The 22,774-nt window shown below is 36.5% G+C and overlaps 1 protein-coding gene, 1 long non-coding RNA gene and 1 pseudogene across 3 annotated transcripts; 2 read left to right on the top strand and 1 right to left on the bottom strand.

The window, feature by feature from the left end:
• The first annotated feature begins 1,587 nt into the window (after positions 1–1,587).
• Positions 1,588–6,093, top strand: CPSF100 (cleavage and polyadenylation specificity factor 100). Its single transcript, XM_079081204.1, has 17 exons — positions 1,588–1,925; positions 2,090–2,258; positions 2,381–2,477; positions 2,561–2,687; positions 2,761–2,876; positions 2,976–3,070; positions 3,151–3,302; positions 3,378–3,435; positions 3,533–3,640; positions 3,736–3,985; positions 4,063–4,235; positions 4,298–4,390; positions 4,486–4,584; positions 4,700–4,831; positions 4,929–4,973; positions 5,368–5,619; positions 5,738–6,093. Exons 1-17 carry the CDS (start codon positions 1,777–1,779, stop codon positions 5,837–5,839), a joined length of 2,217 nt encoding a protein of 738 aa, XP_078937330.1. The 5' UTR covers positions 1,588–1,776; the 3' UTR covers positions 5,840–6,093.
• A 1,583-nt stretch (positions 6,094–7,676) lies between these two features.
• LOC145157188 (uncharacterized) lies at positions 7,677–8,837 on the bottom strand. The gene is made up of 3 exons (XR_013737152.1): positions 8,704–8,837; positions 8,550–8,591; positions 7,677–7,901 (listed from the first exon to the last, which is right to left on the bottom strand). It is a non-coding gene; the product is annotated as an uncharacterized LOC145157188 (long non-coding RNA).
• A 2,732-nt stretch (positions 8,838–11,569) lies between these two features.
• Positions 11,570–14,273, top strand: LOC145157187 (uncharacterized; annotated as a pseudogene). The gene is made up of 10 exons (XR_013737151.1): positions 11,570–11,948; positions 12,302–12,372; positions 12,601–12,654; positions 12,736–12,814; positions 12,879–12,997; positions 13,066–13,149; positions 13,233–13,316; positions 13,392–13,544; positions 13,649–13,799; positions 13,894–14,273. The product of XR_013737151.1 is annotated as an uncharacterized LOC145157187 (transcript).
• The last annotated feature ends 8,501 nt before the right edge of the window (positions 14,274–22,774 follow it).

Genomic DNA, 22,774 nt, shown 5'->3' with positions numbered 1-22,774 from the left:
AATTTTACATTAAAAATATTTAATATATATACCTTATATTTAAATTTTTTTAATCAACTCGTATAATATACAAATCTCACACCTAATATGCAAGTAATACTTATACAAATCTACGGACGGCGGCGATTACTTAGATTATTGAATATAAAACTTCCACACTTCTAAAGGCATCTCATAAGTTATGAATTGTATATTTAACAGAATTTAAATTTTAAAATATTAATATAGATGTCTATATCATAAATGAAATATATCAAATAAAGTTAGAGTGTGCTTTCATTGGTCATTTTCTTTTTCCAAGCGTATACACTTTCTCTTATCTTAATCTCTAACATATAAAAAAGTCTTTACAACTAAACAAATAATATAGGAAATTGAATAATCTTAACCAATTTTGTAAGTGATTTTTTAAACCAAATAATAAATTTTATAATTTTTTGGCAAAATAACCACATAATCCATAATGTTGGATTATGGACCCGTTTTAAATCGGGTTACTCATATTATTCATCTGGTTCGTTACTATGGTCCATATATATATATATATATATATATATATATATATATATATATATATATATATATATATATATATATATATATATATATGGACCATAGTAACGAACCAGATGAATAATATATATATATATATATATATATGCTCACTTTAGAACGAGCTTTTCGAGCTACGCCTTCCGGTTGATATTTTGGATTTGCAAAATACACTCATTTTGGACTAAAAGATTATCAAACGATGTCGTCTGACAGTGAATAGCTTGAACATGCATGGGTATATATTGTTTATAAGAAACTAGAGAGAAAATAGAGAGGGAGAAGGAAAGTCATGGAAATAATCAAGTGAGAAAGAAGGGATCATAACTAGTTTATAAGTCTTTTTCTTTATTTCTTTATGCGATGACTCTTAGCCTTTAAGATCCATGCTTTATGATTATGACCTGCCCTATCTTTAAAAACATGTTCTTTGCAATATGATAATCAAAACCTAACCTTTCTTATCCATCTCCATGTTACAATTTAGAGTATAAAAAGATGGAAGGATTTTATAAAAAATCTTCCAATCTTTTTATAACCTATAATTTCTTATCCATTTAGCTAAAAGACAAAAGTCTTTTTAGTAAAAAAAATATAAATAACATAATAAATCATATCTTATGATATGTTTTGATATTTAACATTGAAAATTGATATTTCTATGATATAAATAATTTCCAATTACAAGAGTTATATTTATTTATCAATGATCAAATTCTATAAATAATATATTTGTATTAAGTTATTGTTAGTATGACCGTTTATGATCATATATTAATTAACAATATCATTTTAGGATGACTATAGATCATATAAATATTTTAATAATGTGGAGGGGTCGGTGGAGAGGGGTGAGACGTTATTATTATTATTATTATTTTTAATTATTTAAATTCTAAATTAAATAAAAAAATAATAAGAATAAAATAGTCCTTTCAAATTTAATTGGCTAAAATTCACTGAAAATTTATAATTTTAAACGTTTAGACCCCCTAAATTTTGCAGTTTTTTCTAACTACTATGAAAAAAAAAAAAAAACTTCAAAGTAAAATTTCGTGTGGCCTAAAACCTAAAGCGCGGCGTACTGAGTTGTTCGTAGTCGGTTTCTAAAACCCTCTTCTCTGTACAACGATTCAAACGTTCCTTTGTTCCGGCTCCGGCTAGTGACTGGTAGACGGAAAACAGGTCCCCGGGAGAAAGCTAGGAAAGAAAGCAGAGAGATAGATGGGGACATCGGTGCAGGTGACGCCACTGTGTGGAGTGTACAATGAAAACCCATTATCATATCTGGTCTCCATCGATGGCTTCAACTTTCTTATCGATTGTGGTTGGAACGATCACTTCGACCCCTCCCTCCTTCAACCTCTATCCAGGTTTTTGAATTGTTAATTTAGTCGAGAATTATTAAGGGGAAATGAAAAGCTGCTAATTTGTATAAGTTGTCAGAACAATGTGATTTACAGTAGAATTAGCAGCTGCCTATATGAATTCGCGAACAAGAAGGGTTACCCCTAAATTTTGTTAATCTCTGTTGCAGGATTGCTTCGACGGTAGATGCCGTGTTGTTGTCACATTCAGATACACTACATCTTGGTGCTTTACCCTATGCCATGAAACAATTCGGACTTTCTGCTCCAGTTTATGCAACAGAACCTGTCTTCAGATTAGGGCTATTAACTATGTATGATCACTACCTCTCCCGCAAGGTAAAACATTGATCAATGGATTATTTGTAATGCAGTATGTCATATTATGTGGTTACTTGTAGTGCTGTTTTCATATTCAAAGACTGTTATTACACATCTCAGATATGTTCCTCTCTCTGCAGCAAGTATCAGAGTTTGATTTGTTCACACTGGATGATATTGATTCTGCCTTCCAAAATGTGACAAGATTAACCTACTCTCAGAATTGTCATTTATCTGGTGCGCATTTTCCTAGCTAATCTCACCACTTTCAGGGTTATAAAATTTGTTTCTTACTTGTTTATTCAATGAACCAATGTCAGGAAAAGGGGAGGGTATAGTGATTGCACCTCATGTTGCTGGTCACCTCTTGGGAGGTACTGTTTGGAAAATAACTAAAGATGGAGAAGATGTGATATATGCTGTTGACTTCAATCATCGAAAAGAAAGGTCAACTGCATCCGTATCTCATTGAGTATTTTTTCAAGTCAGAATGTTCTAACTTGCTATGGTGATCTTTCAGGCATTTAAATGGAACAGTTTTAGAATCTTTTGTTCGACCAGCTGTTCTTATAACAGATGCATATAACGCTTTGAGTAATCAGCCTTCTAGACGTCAAAGAGATCAAGAATTTATAGGTAAATAAGTATTCACTATAGCTGTTTAAGTAGCATGTGTGTGTATATATCATTTCTACGTTTTTTTTAATGGATTTGTTATTTGGTTGGGAATTTTAGATGCTATATTGAACACTCTAAGAGGCAATGGAAATGTGTTGTTGCCTGTGGACACTGCTGGTCGAATACTGGAGCTGCTTTTGATACTCGAACAGGTTAGTCTGCAAAAAATCTGTGATTTTTATCTTTCTCTAGATTTTTTTATATCATAATGATTTTTTTGCTGATGTTGCAGTATTGGGAACAACATCATTTGACCTATCCTATCTTCTTTCTCACGTATGTGTCATCAAGCACAGTTGATTATGTCAAGAGTTTCCTTGAGTGGATGAGTGATTCAATAGCAAAGTCTTTCGAGCACACTCGTGATAATGCCTTTCTTTTGAAGTAAGAGTTTTTCATCTGATATATAATTTCTTGATTGCTGTTCATATCACCTGGAATTTATACATTTATTTGCAGGCATGTTACTCTTCTGATCAACAAGACTGAACTAGAAAACATCCGAGAGGGCCCAAAAGTAAGCCAAACTTTCTAATTTGGAGGCTAAAAACTTTAGTGCACTTGTTATTGTACAAGTATATTTATGATGGCATTGACTGCATTTATTATTATAGATTGTCCTGGCTTCTATGGCCAGTTTAGAAGTGGGGTTTTCACATGATATATTTGTAGAATGGGCTGCTGATTCAAGAAATCTTGTTCTTTTTACCGAAAGGGGACAGGTATATTGCTTAAAAAAGCAACTATAGTATAAATGATGAAGATAGGCAAATATATATGTATTGATTGTGACAAGTTAGAGTGTTTGTATATGTAGTTTGGTAGTCGTGCACGAATCCTTCAGTCAGATCCACCTCCTAAAGCTGTTAAAGTTACCCTTTCAAAGAGAGTTCCATTAGTTGGTGAGGAGTTAGCTGCATATGAAGAAGAGCAAGAAAAGATTAAAAAGGAAGAGGCTTTGAAAGCCAGTCTTGTAAAGGAAGAGGAATCAAATTCAAAAGCTGTGGTTGGAACTGATGTTTCCAAATCTGACCCAATGATCATTGATGGCCATGCTCAATCTGATGGTATTTCTTCCTTTACTAGTTAGTTACTCTTTTATTTTTTTTATTATGTTAAAAGATGATTTGATGGAAAATGGCAGTTGTTGGGGAAGCATATCGTGATGTATTGATTGATGGATTTATTCCACCTTCGAGTGTTGCCCCGATGTTCCCTTTTTATGATGACACGTCTGAATGGGATGATTTTGGAGAAGTCATTAATCCAGATGATTATGTGATCAAGGATGAAGATATGGACATGGGATCTATGGCTGTAAGTTCATTTTGAATTTTGAATTTTGAGTTTTGAGTTTTGAGTGAGAGTGTGTGTTTTAGGTGGGTGGAGATCTTGATGGAAAACTTGATGAAGGCACTGCTAGTTTGATGCTTGACACAACCCCATCAAAAGTTGTATCTTCTGAACTTACTGTAAGTTTGTGTTTAATCTAAATGTAAAAAAATGTTGATGATTTTATTTACTATTTGTTGAGTTGTTATATTGTAATTGTGACTGTGTGTTTCAGGTCCAAGTGAAATGTTGTTTGGTTTACATGGATTTTGAAGGACGTTCTGATGGTCGCTCCATCAAATCAATTCTTGCACATGTTGCTCCCTTGAAACTTGTATGGGTTTTCTTTTGGGAAATGGAAGAAAAAAAATTATTAAGTCCATTAAGTGAAAAAGAAAGAATGAGAAGCTGTTTTTAATGGTAAAATGGTTGTTGTTTGTTTATATTAGGTTTTGGTACATGGATCAGCTGAGGCAACCGAGCATTTGAAGCAACACTGTCTGAAACATGTTTGTCCCCATGTATATGCTCCACAAATTGAAGAAACAATTGATGTCACATCAGATTTATGTGCTTACAAGGTACACAACAAGTTCAATTGTTTATCTTACAATATCCACATCTGATTCAGTTTTTTTTTTTTTTTTTTTTTTTGTTTTTCCTTGGTGTGAAAACTAGGTGCAACTCTCTGAGAAACTGATGAGCAATGTTCTGTTTAAGAAGGTGAGCATTTCTGTATAATGTATATCTTCAATACAAAAATAAAAAATGGTGGTTTTGGTTTTCACAAATTTATGTTTGACCATCATCGACTTTTTGCTTATCCTTTTCAATAATTACTTAAATCTCCCCTGACAAAAAAGAGTCCACTTATGTATTCTTTCAAAGTACTAGTACTCTTCATATTCACATGGTGGATTCTTTCGACGTTTTTTTTTTTTTTTTTAGAAAAAATATTGATTCTTTTTGGTACTATATGGTTAATTTTTTTTGGTGAAAGTGAAACTTGATGTTAAAACATAACTTAACTATAGATTAATATGACTGACAATGACATTCAAAAAGTGAAATTTTGTTTAATCAAGTATTTGGTGAATCTGTCTGTACATAAATAAAGCTAGGAGATTATGAAATAGCGTGGATTGATTCAGAGGTAGAAAAGACAGAGAATGGCAGCATCTCTTCACTACTCCCCCTTTCAACAACACTTCCTCCTCCTCCTCACAAGTCTGTGCTTGTTGGAGATCTAAAAATGGCAGATTTTAAGCAGTTCCTTGCTGGAAAGGGTGTCCAGGTGGAATTTGCTGGTGGGGCTCTGCGTTGTGGGGAGTATGTTACATTGAGGAAAGTTGGTGATGCTAGTCAGAAGGTGTGTTATGTTGTGTTAACCAATCTAATCTAAGGAATAAATAAACAAGGCCAAATTTGTAAAAATCTATTAAACTCATTAATTACTTTTTTCTTAATCTTTAAGCTTAATTGTGTAGGGTGGTGCTGCTGCTATCCAACAAATAGTTATTGAAGGTCCACTGTGCGACGAGTATTACAAGATTCGGGAATACCTTTATTCCCAGTTTTATTCACTTTAGTTTTCATTTTTTATTTTTAAATTATCAAGGGTTCATGTTCATGTTCATGTAATTTTATATTCAAAATATTTGTAATCAGCTCCTGAAGCCTTGTATTGTATTTGTAGCAATTAGAAACAGACCTCAAGGTACCACCCAACCAAGACAGATTTTTATAGATTAGAGTTACCATACCCACGCCTGTTGTTGCAGAGTATTTATGTAAGATTACACTAGAATTGAGTTTAATTATACACAGTTAAACACTTTTGGTTTGTGAAGACGAATAGGTAAAACAATGTTTTTTTTAACATCTTTTACAGCCTTATATGCATGAAAATGAGTATTTAAAGAAACTAATCTATAAAAATGAAAAAATCTTAAGAAGTACACGAATATATACAAAGAAGTAAAAATCTTTGAAAAACATGCACAAAAATGAGGATGTAAAAATTGTAAGAAAACATTTATATTAAAGAAAACTAATTTTGTAAACACAATTTCGTATAAAACAAAGATGTAAAAAAGTTGTAAATGATTCTTTGTTTTTTTTTTCCTTATATAAATAAAGAAAAACAAAATGGAAAAGAAGGGGATCAAACTGCGAATTCTCCAAACCCTTTGATGTTGTTGACCCCAAGGTGGAGGGAACGATGTTCCCGACGAGGAGAGGATTGGCTGTCGATTATGAATTGTGTGAAGATGAGAGGATGCCAAAAAAAAAATGAGAAGATAATGTGATGTTAGACTTGAAGGAACTAGTTCTTTCCGAGGCCAAAATCTGAGATAAAATAATATAAAGACATACAATCAAGACAGTGAAGTAGTATAAGAGTAGTCATTTGAGTATGACATTTATATGTATATGTTTTCATTCTTTATTGTCTACTTACACCTGTTAGTTTTGACTATATATTTTACGCTAATGCATCAAACATGATTTATTACTAATATTTGCTCGTATCATTTGTGTTTTTGTACATTGTGCACATGTTTTATGTTTACTTCAAAGTTTGAACCCTCTTTTTATTTCCATTTTGATTGTTTATAGATAGATATTTCTATTTGGTCACTACCCATAATTATTGTGTATTTAATTAATTAATTTTTTTTTCTTTACGGTGGATTCACATATTAATATACATATTAAAGACATAACATCCTTATGAACAGTAGCTTATGTGAGAGTGAGAGCTGATGAACACCTGCCTACCCGGCTGAACTGGTACTGTTCATCGTAAGGATATTCACGGGGCGGTTCCGCTCGGATAATAATAAAATTGTGAACCGTGATTGTGGGACGGGTACCTCAGACGCACTACCCGAAGTCGAACCGAATTGGCAAAAAACCGAACCGCGTAAAGATGGGTAACCACGGTTCAGTTCACGGGTACCCGCTAAATATAAACTTCAAATTTAATCATAACTACAAACTCTATTTCAATCCTTTCTTTAAAAAATAAGCCTTTCTTTAAAAAATAAGCAAGCTTGAGACTCAAAAAAATATGATGACGTTCAAGTAACATTAATTATAAATTAATTATAATTTGTATAATAACTATAATAATGAAAATAAACCGAATGTAGAAATGCAAAGTGGATATTGTCCATGGCCATTGGACCGGATGATCTTGAAATTTGTCAACCACCCTAGCTATGCAAAAAGATTAATTAGGTTAAGGGGAGTGGTACCACTCTTAGCCCCTTGCCACATCAGCTTTTTGGATGCCACCTCATTTTTTTTCATTTAACACCTAAGGTTAGCATTTGGTAAGGAGTGGTAACACTCCTAACACTTCATTTTTTTTATTTTCTTTTTTCTAATTTAATTAAATTACTTTATTTTAATACACAAACATTTTATCTAACATCACATTCAACTACATTTATCTAACATCACATTCAAGTACATTTAGAATCCTAAACTAACTCAAAACCTTAAATTAGGAAAGTTTTCCCAAAATACCCCTGGGACCAAATTCAACTACATTTATCTAACATCACATGTTCCACGACCATTTAAGATGCAACCTTCCAAAAAATGGCAATACCCTCATGACTTGGTAGACTGATGGCACACTTTCTGCAAGCAATGACATTTTGAACTTTGTTAGATCATGGAATTTGAGTAATTTAAATCCATATTCCAGATTCCTCACGATCAAAATCCACAATATTTATATGAAAAATGAAACCACTACAATTTAGGACACAATATTTATAACCTCTTGAAGTTCATTTGGCCTCTTACCATGCCAGGAGCATCAACAAGTGTCGATTAATCAAATCAAAATAGAGGTAATTAAGACATGAACATCTATAGCAGATTAAATGTTTCTTTGAATCCATATAACAGAAGCCACCAGACATGATCACATGGAGCATCTCTAATTCCTAATCTTAGTATTTTGTTACAACCAATTTCAGGCATTTTTAATAGCTTTCATTTGAATTACACGGTGGTATTCTCACAAAGGCAAATAATCGAACACCTGGTGTGCACAGGAAAATAACAGCAGATAGCCATAGCTATGGAAACAAATCTAAAGCTTAATGATCTGAACAGTTTTTTTTAAAACTGAAAACAGAAGAGTCTATGAACAAGACTGAAAAACATAATAAAACTTTAAAGATTGAGAATGGGTTCTCAAGATCAAAACCAGAAAGATCTTTAAGATTAACAAAGGTGAAAGAAAACAAAGGTGATAGAAAACAAAGGTGAAAGACTTACTCCCAACACATTATCCAAATTCTGGGAAATTTGAATTCGTTCCTGCACATCCAATCAAATTCGATTAATTCCGGACGCTAGGGCTTTTTCAAAACGAAACTATAAAATTGAATTCAGTCAAACCCCACTCCCACCAATCAAATTTGTTCCTCACCGTCTCTCTCTTCGCGCCAAAGGTTTAGCACGTCTCCTGTGGCGACCCCCCTAGCGAGGGCTAGGGGCGGTGTTCTAGTGAGGTTGGCGACGCTGGCGAGGCAACGGCGAGTGCCACTCCGCTTAGTCTTATAGTGAATCTAAAAAGATTACAGTAGAATCTTTAATATTTTTAATTCTATGTTACTAATATTTATCATTATTTATTTGTTTATTTATTGCGTGCCAATCTTTATGTATTAGAAATAATGCTTCATGAACATGAACAATGAGATTAATGTTTGAATAATATATGACGGTTCGGTTCCGCGGATACCTAAATATCCAAACCGAAACCGACCCGTAGATAGTCGCTTTTTTTGGTTTCGGATTGACCAGATCGGCTCGGTTTTTCGGTTTTGCGGATTTTTTGCACACCCCTAGTTCATCGGCTTAGTTTTTATTTTATACATAAATGGTCCGTGGATTTTATTGAGCTTGACAGTTTTTGTATACTTTTGATTTTTTTTTTTTTTTGGTTTTTGTTGGTTTAGCTCCACTTTTCATTTTTTTTTTTTGGTTTTTGTCGTTTTAAAAGCACCGATTGATCAACCACTAGTAGATCAAGTAATGATGAACATGCAGTTTATCTCTTTATTTTCATTTTACTTTTTGTATATGTCATATGTTTTTTTTGAAATAGCTTCGGCTCTGGTCACCTATTATCTTTTCATTACCGGTTCTCACGCACTCAAAGTTTTATCAATTTTATTGTTTGTTACAATATATTTGGCGTCGAATAATTCTTAACTATTTTAAAAATATTTGTCTGCACTTTTTGGACTTCAAAAATAACCTTTTTACTAAGGCCCTGTTTGGTAGCATCTTAATGCCTCTTAATAAGAGACAGATCTGAATCTTTTTGGTTCAGACCGTTTGGTTACTTCTTATATTTGCATCTGAATCTGAAAATATAATCTTATTCGGTCAGACATAAAGGCACATCTGAAAGGAAAAAAAAGAATGTGTTTCCTTTTTGCCCTAACTCTACCCTCGTCTCTCTTCTTCCGCCCATCGAACACCAACCTCCCATCTCTTCTGTCTCTGCATCTTTGAAGTCACAGAGCACCGGCGACGCCCTCGCACCGCCAGAGCCGACGTCGCACACCATCCCATTGCTGAAATCAAACCTTAGCCAAGCTCTGAATCGAATCCCCCACTGAGATAATGGGTCTTCATGGTGTGAAATCGAAAATTGTTGTGAGTTTATTGTATCAAATATGAATGCGATTTTCTGAGATGTGAAAACGGAAATCAATTTAAAGTGTAGAAGATGCTCCCTGTTGTCTAAAATATGATCAGAAGAAAACGAAGGGAAAGGGGTCTCCGGTCTTTGGCCGGTCGCGAAGGGCAAACGAAGGCAGACCAAAAAGAAGTCTTTGATTGGGCAAGGTAAGTAGCGACTAGCTTCATTTTTTTGTTTGTTTTGACAGAAATCAAAGGAGGGCATGGAATGTTTGGTTTTGATGTGTTCATCGTGAACAGGTGGAGAAGTGGGGTCGACTGGAAACATTGTGCGAATAGGGGGTATTTGGGTTGTGGTCTTCGATGGAAGGAGGGGTGTTTGTGGGTTTTCTGTCGACTGTCAAAGGAGAAGGATGAGGCTGGTACGGTGGTCATGGGCTGTTCCAACAGCCTCTAGATGTGAAAGAAGAAGAACAAATGGTGTTTTGTTTGGGCTGTTACCTCTTGTGAATAAATGAGTTCCAATGGCTGATTTTTGCTGTTTATGACTTTATGTGCTATTTTTTTATGTTATGTGTTAATTCTTGATGTTATGTGCTAATTTTTTTATTTATGTTTAATTTGGATTCTGTATGGTTTATATATATATATATATATATATATATATATATATATATATATATTTTTATTCTTCACAAGAAGTTCATTTATTTTATAAATAAAAACATTGGATTCAACACAAAGATAATATATAAGGGTAAAATGAGATCTGTAATTTATAGGATCCAACCAAACAGCTTTTAAAAATTCAGATCTTAAGTATTCGGACCCTCTTAAAAATTCAGACCTCTTAATTTTTCAGATCTTAAGAATTCAGATCTTACCAAACAGTCCCTAAGCCCATGTTTTTGTACAATGAAACAAATTTAAACCTAGATTTATTCACTCGGCCCAATTTTATGCTAATATTCTAGCTCCTGTTTTTCCTCTCTCTTCCTACTTCACACGATACCTCCTTATCCCTCCGACTGCATCTCCGATCTGCAAAACTCCTCCAGCCCCTTCGCCACCAGCCGGCCACCGCCTCCTCCAAGAGACGCGGCCGGAAGCGCCGTCCTCTAGCTTCCTCAAAGTCGTCGACAACAGCTCTCGGTAAGGATTTTTGTCCTTTTGTTACCAAACGTAACGTGTTAACAAAATCACATATTGTGTAGAAATCCCATAAAGAACAAACTGGGTTTGTGATTTACCAACGTAATAATTTGTTAGCTAATTGTTGTATTATTTTGCCAGATAAAATGGAACCTAGTTCTATGGTCTCGATCTGCAGAACCTCATTCTCGTTTTGCCATATACAACACTCTATTTATCTCATTGAAATGGGTGGCCTGGAAGATTCCTTTAAGGTTGGTTAACTATACTAATGTCCGTAATAAAAATCTGGTTCTATTTTGCTATAGAATTTACAGTTAAGCTTATATACCTTCTTTGGGCTTGGGCTTTCTATTGGGCTGGTAGTAGTGTTTAACTGTTTATGTCTTAACGTAAAAGTGACAGGAAATTTATTTAAAGTATAGGGGTGAAAGTGTAAATAGTTCATTTTAAATTATTATTTTCACACAATGTAACAGCTCGATGAAATGATGCTCAGAACAACAATGGCCGCTCTGTTTCACCCCACCACCAAGCTTTACTCTTAACCGCTCAAGGCTTTCGCCTCACACTCGCTTCACAAACCCCTGCGGTTAATAATTCGACAAAGCTACACTCGAGCTGTTAGAACGATCTTATCCATCGACACACCTCGTTCTCTATCATCTACAACAGTTCCCCAAATTTCGAACGACACGACTTCTGATTTGGACAACAGTTACTTGTCTTGCTTAATGCCCAATAGCAAGCGCCCTCTCAAAATTGCAGTTCTTCTCAGTGGTGGCGTTGATAGCAGTGTCGCACTTCGCCTCCTCCACACAGTCGGACACTCCTGCACCGCATTCTACCTTAAAATCTGGTTCCAAGGGCGTATGCTTTTCTTTTGACTGCACATTACATTGCATATACGAATAAACCCATTCAGGTTTATGCCCGCAATCTACAATGTCTGGTTTCAAATATAAACCTAATTTTGTTGGTTATCTAAAAATTCAAAGTGTAAGTGTTTGCAATTTTGCTCATCTCTTGTCGGATGATCAAGAATTTAACATCGATTTGTGGTGGATGATATGATTGAAATGAACAAAAAATCTCCTCTCTTATCGGTTTCTTATTTTCGTGTTTCCATTTTACTTTTACTTTTCTGTTTGTGTTTGAGCATTTTGAAGTTTGAAACCTATAATTCCTTAGCTAGTTCTGGTACTGAATTCGTTGGTAGGAAGATTTTGAGAACTTTTGGTCTGAATGTCCATGGGAAGAGGATTTGAAGTACGCAAAAGCTGTTTGCAATCAGGTTGCTTTCTTCACCTTCATATTATCCATCTCATTTTATCTTCAGATCTTCGTTAGTGCTTAACTGGATTTCAAGGCTCAAAAACACTTCCCTGCTTTGCTTTAACAAATGAAGTTGTCGATTCTATCACTCAAATCCCTGATTATGTGATCTTTTTCTTTGTATCTCCAAAGTTTGATTAGTATTGAAGGAAATATATCAACATTTTTTTTTACAAATCTGCTTCAGGTTGATGTAGCACTGGAAGTTGTACATCTGACAGATGAATATTGGGACAGAGTGGTTAGTCACAAACTCACAATGCATTTTCTCACATTCATCATCATCAATGGAACTTATTGCTTACAAGTTACAATGTTGCAGGTATCTTACCTTATTGATGAGTATAAATATGGGCGTACGCCTAACCCTGATGTTCTTTGCAATACAAGAATCAAATTCAGTTTGTAATCATATTGCTTGCTTTCATCTTTTATTGTTCCCATTTGTGACTTTTATATCTGTAGGTGCGTTCATGGATGCCATCAGTAACATGGATTTTGACTTTGTTGCTTCTGGACATTATGCAAAAGTTGTTACAGATGAAACCAATGAGCTTTCATTTCTTCAGCTCTCAAAAGATATGGTAAAGATATGCTACTTATTTTCATTACCAACTTACACTGAGGGATACATAACATGTTGGAATTTCAGGTGAAGGATCAGACCTACTTTCTTTCATATCTCTCACAAGCTCAGCTTAAAAGACTAGTGCTTCCTCTTGGATGTATTCCAAAAGTAAGTAAGTTTGCTTTATGAAGAAAAAAAAACAGAATTTATGAATTTACTGTTTATTTAAATATCGACTATGAAATTATCAGGATGAAGTCCGAAGGCTTGCCCGGAAATTTGATTTGCCTAACCAAGAAAGAAGGGATTCACTGGGAATATGCTTTCTTGGGAAGGTATGTAACAAAAATCCCAACTTTGGAGATGATATACATATATTTGAAGTGGAAATTTATGTAATTATTATACAGATTAAGTTCAGTGAATTTGTTGGAAGACATATTGGTGAAAAAGAAGGTATACTACTGGAAGCTGAAACCGGTGATTTTTTAGGAGTCCACAGGGGCTTCTGGTTTCACACAATTTGGTCAACGCCAAGGTTTGGGTCTTGCAGGAGGACCATGGTAATTTACTATAAATCTTTCACTTTTTATTATTATTATTATTATTATTATTCAAATCTTTAAAGATTTATTTATAAAAATACATGTCATGTTTCCATGCGCAGGTATGTTGTTTCGAAAGATGTAAAAAATAATGTGGTTTTTGTATCAAGAAACTATTATTCCGTTGATAAAAAAAGGCGATCATTTCGTGTTGGATCCTTTAGATGGATCAGCGGATCTCCTCCTCACAACTTAAACCACTTAAGATGCAAGGTAAACATAAACATATTACATGATTTTAAATTTTCACTTAATACATAAAGAACAGACTTAATAGAAAAAGTCAACATTTACACATTTTTGATAGGTTCGGCATGGCCCGGTTTTCTATGATTGCAGTTTGGATATAGAAAAAGATGGTATTGGCACTGTCCAATTACCTGAAGATGATCAGGGTTTGGCGGCTGGCCAATTTGCAGCTTTTTATATACAAGAGGTTTGTGTGGGGTCAGGGGTAATTTTGGAATCATGGGATGATAAAGGGTTTCCTGTTTGTGACAAGGCCCGTGATATTGCAAAAATGAAAGATAAATCTAAGCTTGGTAAACCCATCACAATCAAACCAAAACCTCAAGATTGTTTGAGGGATTAGTTTAGGTCTTATAAATTAATTGTATGTTAATTAGGAACAAATTAATTTACAAAAGGGCACCGTTTTTATTTTATTAGATGATTCATACATCTTCAAGGCAGAGGTTTTGTTGTATATGGTATAAGCTGTACATGTATTTGTCAGTGAGTAACCATATAATGTTTGTTTGGTGAAGATGAATAGATTCCTCTTGTAATAGTTTGACTGTATATTTATGTTCAAATATACTTTTTTAATATTACAGAAAACTTGAGTATCAATTAATTGTTAAAAACTAACAACCTTACTTCGGATTGAGTAAACAATAGTTTTTACATGGTTTGATTAAAGCAATAATGAAATTTTTTTTAAAGAAAAATTAAACTACAAGTCCAAAGTAGGAGAATAGCCCTTGTTGCTATTCTCTTTTTCTGCCCACCCAATAATTGATTCTTATTTTATTTTATTTTTAATTTTTTTTGAAACGGTACACTAGCCTTTAAAGAAAAACAAGGCAAAAGGCAAAAGAGAAAGAAAACAAATTATAAAATGTCAAAAGGATTACAACCCCAAACACCAATTACAATCACCAAACTTGTCCCTATATTTTACACACACCAAAGTGATTATGTTATCCTCCAAATTTAACGACGAAGTCCTAGCATTATCGAAGACTTTTGCATCACTAGCTTTCCATCCGCACCATAAAAATCCGTAAATGATAGCAATGAAAATCTCTCTTCTTTGGACACCTCCCCCATTGGGCAGCAAAGCCCACTAGCTCAGCCACCACATTCATCGCTATTCGTAAATGATAACGATGCAAATCTTTCTCTTCTTTGCATTCCTAGCTTTCCATCCACATTTTCATCTACCATTGTAAGCCTTTGACAAAAACACCATTAATGATGATGTTACTGCTTTTAGTAAAATGATTATAATGAAATTAAATAGACATTTTACTTGCTCGAGGCAACTTATTGATGAAGTCCAAAGCATGATATTAGTAGATCTCGCAATGGGGCGGGTTTGGAACGAATCGACCTTGATCCAAACACGTTTAACAAATTTCAAAATCCAATCCAAACCCGCTCCGTAACCCGCAGGGTTTTGAATGTGGTGATAGAGAATAGCAATTGCAAACTTTTTTCGGTTGATAATGACTTTATTGATTTATAAATGAAATTAATGATTGCTTTGTAACATCCCAAATTTCGAGTCCAAAAATTTCATTTTTAATTAATTGATTTGTAAAACTTCCATAAGAAAAACATCGTAAGGACATATCATTTCGTAAAACCAATATCTCATGTCTGAAAATCAAACCATAAACATAATAATGTCAGAGTACAATACCAAGAATCTCGTAATGCGGAAACCCAACGTGTGTGTGTGTGTATGGTGTGCAGCTACCGCGCCGGCTCCTTCCCCTTTGCTGAAGAGATACCTGAAACAAAACTGAAAACTGTAAGCACGAAGCTTAGTGAGTTCCCCCATAGTACTGCATACCATACAATCACATAACATACATATACTGTCAGACATATCTGGGTGCTCGACCTACCCCTTCGGTCCTCTCGACCGGATATTGCCTAGCATATCTGGGTGCTGGCCTCCCCTTCGGTCCTCTCGACCGGATACTGCCTAGCATATCTGGGTGTTGGTCTCCCCTTCGGTCCTCTCGACCGGATACTGGGGACTATTTCACCCCTCTACTACTACCACATAACATATAACACATAATCATATTCTATCTAGCATGACTGGGTATCACTACCCCCTTCGGCCCTATCGACCGGAAATCTTGGGGACTATCTCCCCTACTGCTACCAGCATATAACATCATATCATACTAGCACATAACACATCAGGTAGTAGCAAACCTAGATGAATATCACAAAGACAGTCATCTAACATACAACTCTTACTGGTGGGCCGACATTGTGGCCGTAGACCCACCGCTACTGGAAGGTAACTCACCTCGCAAGGCTGACTGCTGAACAGCTGATCGGCAGATGTCTGACTACTGCTCCGGTGATCCTCCGGCCATAATTCCATAAACCACATAGTCAGACACTGATAACTACTCTTAGGGTAAAAATGACTGTTTTACCCCTGACCAAGTCAAAGTCAAAATCAACTTCCAGTTGACCTGACTCGTCGAGTTGGGCCGCCAACTCGTCGAGTACCTATCCTTCTGTCTGCCCCTCTTCACACCCCTACTCGTTGAGTTTAGCAAAGACTCAACGAGTTCTCCTTCTAAAACATCCTCGAACGGACCTTCATCCGACTTGCCGAGTTGTATGAACAACTCGTCGAGTTCATCCTCATCCTATGAACAAGTCTGTCCTTGACTCGCCGAGTTGTATGAACAACTCGTCGAGTTCATCTTCGAACGTTGGGAGATTGCCTTGGACTCGCCGAGTCTGTTCATACACTCGTCGAGTCCTATAATTCCCAGGTTTATGGCTAAGTCCAATGTGTTGGGTTATTCCCCCGGACCCCTCTAAGACCACTCTAACACTCACTGGGTTCCTTCGAACCATAACAGAAAGGGAAGTCAAACCATGGACTCGCCGAGTCCCAAGAACGACTCGCCGAGTCGAGAATGACCAAGTCTTATTTCTCGATTTCTGACATACAACACTTGACCAAAAGATAGATCTAGGCTTCTAGGATCGATCTAGCACGTAAAGTTACAAACTTTACGTGCATGCATGGGACAATGAGCTCAAATGGCCCTAAATGAGGCTCTTATGGTGCATGGGGCTCTCCAAGGCTCCAAAATCAGTCCCTTTCTGCCTTGTAACCCCCCAAAGACCCTGGATCTGAAGTCTTAGCCCCCAACCATGCTTGCATTCATGGTTGGTCACCAAGAATGGCTCCTAAAAGCCCTAAATCACCCCAAAAGAGTTCTAAAACATGAAAGAGCAAGGTATCAACTTTATACCTCTAAAGAACTGTAGAGGGTCCACAAACTCGAACACCTCTGGCCTCCTTTTGATTCCTCAAGCCTTTCTCCTCCTTCTTGTGTTCCAAAATCACCAAAAACCACCACAAAGGCCTTAGATCTTTACACAAACGATTAGGGTTTGATATGGAGAGTTCTGAGAGCAATAGGGACGAAGGGAGGCTGAATGAGATGCTTAAATACGGTGCAAACCCTCAAATTTAGGGTTTCTCCCAAACAGCACCTACTCGTTGAGTCGGTTCGCCGACTCGTCGAGTAGGTCACTAAACTCTCGCATCCAAAGTCGATTCTACTCGACGAGTTGGGCCTTCAACTCGCCGAGTCCCAGGCCAAAATGTTATAAATACTTGAATGAAAATACGTACCAGGAACCGGGTGCTACATACTTGATGAAATATTAATGAAATGATACCATGATTCTTGTTAATAGACCATCTAGAAGTTGACTCCTCGAGTCCTATGTAAAAATAGTTTGGCCTTTGGGTTTTTCCCTTTGGACTTTCGATTATAATTAAAATTAAACTTTAGACATGATAAAATATAAACGTATATTTCTAAAATTTATACGGGGCCGGTTATAAACGGATCGGATTTGTGATGATCCATACCCGACCCTTTTAATAAAAGGGTTAGCGGGTACGGGTCGTTAACAGGTAAACGAATAAAAAACTATGCTCCAAACCCATATAATTCTTAAGGGTTTGGATCGGATCAGGGTCAAAACCCGCTCCATTGCCAGACATAGATATTAGCCACTTCAATCTCCTTATTTGTAGCATTTTCTTCTATGCAATTGTTTGAAGTTTACAACCATCTATATGCCGATGTGATAGCTTATTTTATTTCCTTATTTTTATTAGTTTATTTTAGATTTTTAGATCTTTTTATCATTATTGCATTGTATTTTATTTATTTTCTTTAGTATGGATCGTGTCGGGTGCTTTTTATGTTGCATGAGGTATTTTACAGGGTTTTGGAGCTTATCGCGATTATGGATTAAAGCGAAGACGGACTTGTGGGCTCTCGAGGCGCTATTGGGCTTGGCGGATCCACCAAAGAAGATTTGGGCTTAAAAAGATAAAGGCTTGGATGAAGTGGGCTTGTGAAAAATGGATCATGGATAATTAATTTGGGTTTGGAGCATCCACATTTGAAGATAAAAGATGATTGGCTGATTTGAATCACATGGATATTGAGGGGACTAAAGGAATCTTTGGTAGTGGAAGGGTGGAGTGGTGGAATGAAGGACCAATAGCATTACAGCAACATTTGCGCGGGTGAAATTTTCGTCGCGCGGGTACCCGCGCAACTGCCCAGTTTGGGCATTTTGGTCATTTGGCTTGCCATTACCTTGGGGGATCAGACCTAGCAGCCATAACTTCGATTTGACACCATTGGAGACCTGGAAGAGGCGATTTTGGAGCTAGAAACCCATTTCCTTTCATCTTTCCAAGTCTTAGGTAGTTTCTTTATGCAATTAGACTTTTGTGATTGTTGTTCTATTGCCATGAGTGGCTAAACTCTTTATATTGGTTAACTTTGGTTAAAACCTTTGAATGTTTGTGGGTTTTTGAAGGATTCATGCTAGATTATCAATTATCTTATGTTTATGGTTCTAGATCATATTTCTTATGCTTGTTTAATGCTTTGATCATGAGCTTGGCACTTGAATGAGCTATTGTTAGTTTATTTCTTTGGTTTTGCATTGAATCATTGAATTAACTTAGAACAAGGGCTTTATGATGGTAAAAATCATCTCTAGTTTATGAATCATAGCTCCTTTATGGATGTGTAAGCATTGACATCCTCTAGGAATTGGGGATTCCTTCTCTCTTAAGGCTAATTAACTTCTTGGGTTCAATTGCTTCAATTAAACCCTTGATCTTGATTAAGAAGGTGTGTTGTGGGCTTCCCCAACTTCCATAATACCTAAGAGGAATCTTGGCATATCATGCTTCATAATTGCTATAACCAATTTGGGATGAATGATAAGCTTCATGTTGGATCCTAATGATAAACACACAAATGTTCATTGTGTTGAATTGCCTTGGTTAACCAATTGTTCCCAACATTTGAGCATCTCACTATCTTGCTTAATTGCAAGTTTTTAGTTATTCAAGTCTTTTAGTTTTCAAGCAATCATAACACCCCCCCTTTTAGTTTAATTGTAGTTAGTTAGTTTATTTACAATAGTTCTTTTAGATTGCATTGGTCATTGAATACAACCATTTCCCCGAGGATCGATACCCCTTTTTACCATTATATTACGTTTTATTTGCAAACAAAGGGTGTAATTTGCTTGGTGGACTTGACATCCCACCAAGTTTTGTTTATATTTATTACAACAAATTAATTATCAAATAATTATTACAATTTATTACAATTGACTTTCCACTTCCACTTGGAACAAAATGTTAACGGGTTTATATTTATTTTGTATTGTAATGTATAGATTAGCCCATATTCACTTTTTGGCCTGGTATTGCTGGCCCTTTTTTCTTGTATTGCTGTATATATTCGTTTGATCTAATGAATGACTTTTTCATGGGAAATATACAAGATAATATGGTATCAAAGCTTTAACTCAACCCTAGTCGTCGACCAACTCTCTGCCTCCTAATTCTTTTCTTTTTCGCCGTCCTCAATGACTGGCACCATCAAACCAGTTGAAAAACCATCATCCGCCATCAACATCAAACATGCTGCCCCTTTGGTTATAGACCTTGATCGTATGAATTATGATATCTGGCGCGAACTTTTTGAAACCCAATGTATTGGGTTTGGTGTTTCTGGTCATCTCGACCTTCCACAAGAAAAAGCTCCTGCCACTTCTGACAAGAAAGAATGGAATTGCATGGACTCTATTGTGAAGTCATGGCTATACACACTCTTTCACAGCCTCTTCTTCATATGATTCTGAAAAGAAAATCCACTCCATACGAGATTTGGGAAAGTTTGGAAAAATTGTTCCGAGACAACAAAGAGTCGAAGGCAATTCAACTTGATGATGAACTCAAAAACATTGTCATCGATGATTCTTCTATCACCGATTACTGTACACACATCAAGACCATTGCTGATTTGCTCGAAAATATTGATTCTCCTATTCCTGAAAAGAATCTGGTCTCATACACGCTAAATGGTCTCTCCCTAAAATTCCACTACATCGCCACCACCATAAGACATCGTTCTCCATTGCCTTTGTTCATGGAAACCCGGTCAATGTTGCTTCTCGAAGCATCAAGACCATCGTTGATTTGCTCAAAAATATTGATTCTCCAGTTCATGAAAAGAATCTGGTCTCATACACGCTAAATGGTCTCTCCCCAAAATTCCACCACATCGCCACCACTATAAGACATCGTTCTCCATTGCCTTCGTTCATGGAAACCCGGTCAATGTTGCTTCTTGAAGCATCAAGAACATCGTTGATTTGCTCGAAAATATTGATTCTCCTGTTCCTGAAAAGAATCTGGTCTCATACACGCTAAATGGTCTCTCCCTAAAATTCCACTACATTGCCACCACCATAAGACATCATTCTCCATTGCCTTCGTTCATGGAAACCCGGTCAGTGTTGCTTCTCGAAGAACAACAGATGATGCAAGATCAGCAAAGACAAACTTCAATGATGCACTCGAATCATTCGTCCTCTCCTACTGCTCTTACTACTGACAGAGTCTCTCATCAATCTAACAACCGTGGTGGCAGATTCCGCAGCGGGAGAGGTGGCTGGAACTGTCGAGGTGGCAAAGATGGTAGAACGGATGGTTAGATTGGTGGTGGACAGCCACAACGTCAACAACAGCAGCAAAGTTCGGCGCCTGCTGGGTGGGGTTTTTGATGGTTCCAACTGTCGGCTAATCAGCAACAACAAGCGAGCCATCTGCCCAGTCCGCCACCATCTATTCGGCTACCTTCAGCCCCTCACTTTTGTTAGGAATTGAGACAGGGTACACGCAGCGGAAACACTATCACACACACAAACACACGAAGGAAATAAAGCAAGAAGGAACACAAGGATTTTACGTGGTTCGGATTCGGTGTAAATCCTACGTCCACGGGCGCAACTAGATTTTATATTAACTCACTATAAGATTACAAATGGTAATATCACTCGGCACTTTTGTTGTTCTGTGCTACGCTGCTGCACACTTTCTTCTTGCAATACATATATATATATATATATATATATATATATATATATATATATATATATATATATATATATATATATATATATATGTTTGTGAGCCGCAATTTGCACATGAAATTGAGCCGCCATATTTGAATTGAAATATATGCCGTCCAAAACTATTCCACCTAAAATGTGGGTCCATTCAATATTAAATAATTGAACCACCGTCCATTTTTCCATTAAACAATACAATTAAATTGTTTAATTTGCTAAGTTACATTTATGGCCCTTGAACTTTTAGGAACTTGTCAATTTGTTCATGACTCCATAAATCTTAACAATCTCCCACTTGGAGGCTTGAACAAATTAGTCTTTCTCCGCCATCCAACTCTTAATTACTCCAGTAATCTTAAAAAACAACCAAGTCCTTCAAGCTTCCAGTTCCAAAGAACAAGCTAAAACTTAGTCTGATTTTTCTAGTTGCAGCCGCCCCTCATCATCAATTACTAGAAGGGCCAGTTGAAGCTCCCACTAGCTCCAACTCAGCCGTGGCTAATCCCACCACCAACTCATCCTCTGTCTCAACCGGTTTGGACACTCCACCAGATCCAGAGATACACCGAGGACCACTAACACTCTCCAAACATAGCAAACATCCAACAGGAGAGAAATTTTCAGTCTTAGTCTTCAAAACCCAACGGCTCTTTGTAACTGTACCCGGAACACGCCCCGTGCTCCCACTGTCACAGAATCTCCTGACTGGTTTAGACTTTCCGACTCGTTCAGCTAACATCCCCTTGGCTCCAGAATTCATGTTTGCAAAATGAACTCTCTTAGCCGTAGATTTAGCGAACCAGATTTTGTCTTGCTTAACAGGGACGGTCATACTTCCCTCAGCAGGTACCTCAACCATATACAATGACCCACACTTCATACCACGAGCAATCACCAGATCACCATTGACCACCCTCCATTTACCACTACCAAACCTTACTTCCAGTCCTTGTTTATCCAGCTGACCAACATAAATCAATTTCTTCTTCAGCTCCGGAATCACCCTGACATCCTTCAGGCTCCATGTAGTTCCTAATGAAGTAACCAAATCAATATCTCCCATGCCCGTTACCTGAAGCATCTCGTCATTTGCCAAACGTACCTTTCCAAAATCTCCTTCTTTCAAATTCACCATCGTTTCCCCGTTGTCCATGGCGTGAAACGAAGCCCCTGAATCCATGACCCAAGAGTCTACAGAACTTTCCATACTGAGTATCAATGCATCATCCTCAGACACACTCTCAGCACCGGTAATGTTCAATTCTTTCTTTGGACATTGACTCTTAACATGTCCCACCTCCTGGCAGTTCCAGCACTTCACATTCTTCTTAGTTCTAGATGAACTTCTTCCCCGACTCCCACTGCTTCCACTATTCCTGCTATTCCCTCTACCTCTTCCGACATTTAATAAATCAGAAGAGGAAGATCCACCTTGATTCTTGCGTCTGATATCC

This window comes from Lactuca virosa, chromosome 2 (genome assembly GCF_052849685.1).
Source record: "Lactuca virosa cultivar CGN04683 chromosome 2, Lactuca_virosa_CGN04683_v6, whole genome shotgun sequence".
Classification (NCBI taxonomy): Eukaryota; Viridiplantae; Streptophyta; class Magnoliopsida; order Asterales; family Asteraceae; genus Lactuca; species Lactuca virosa.
Note: the sequence above shows the minus strand (reverse complement) of the source record. Positions and strands in the feature narration are given on the sequence as shown.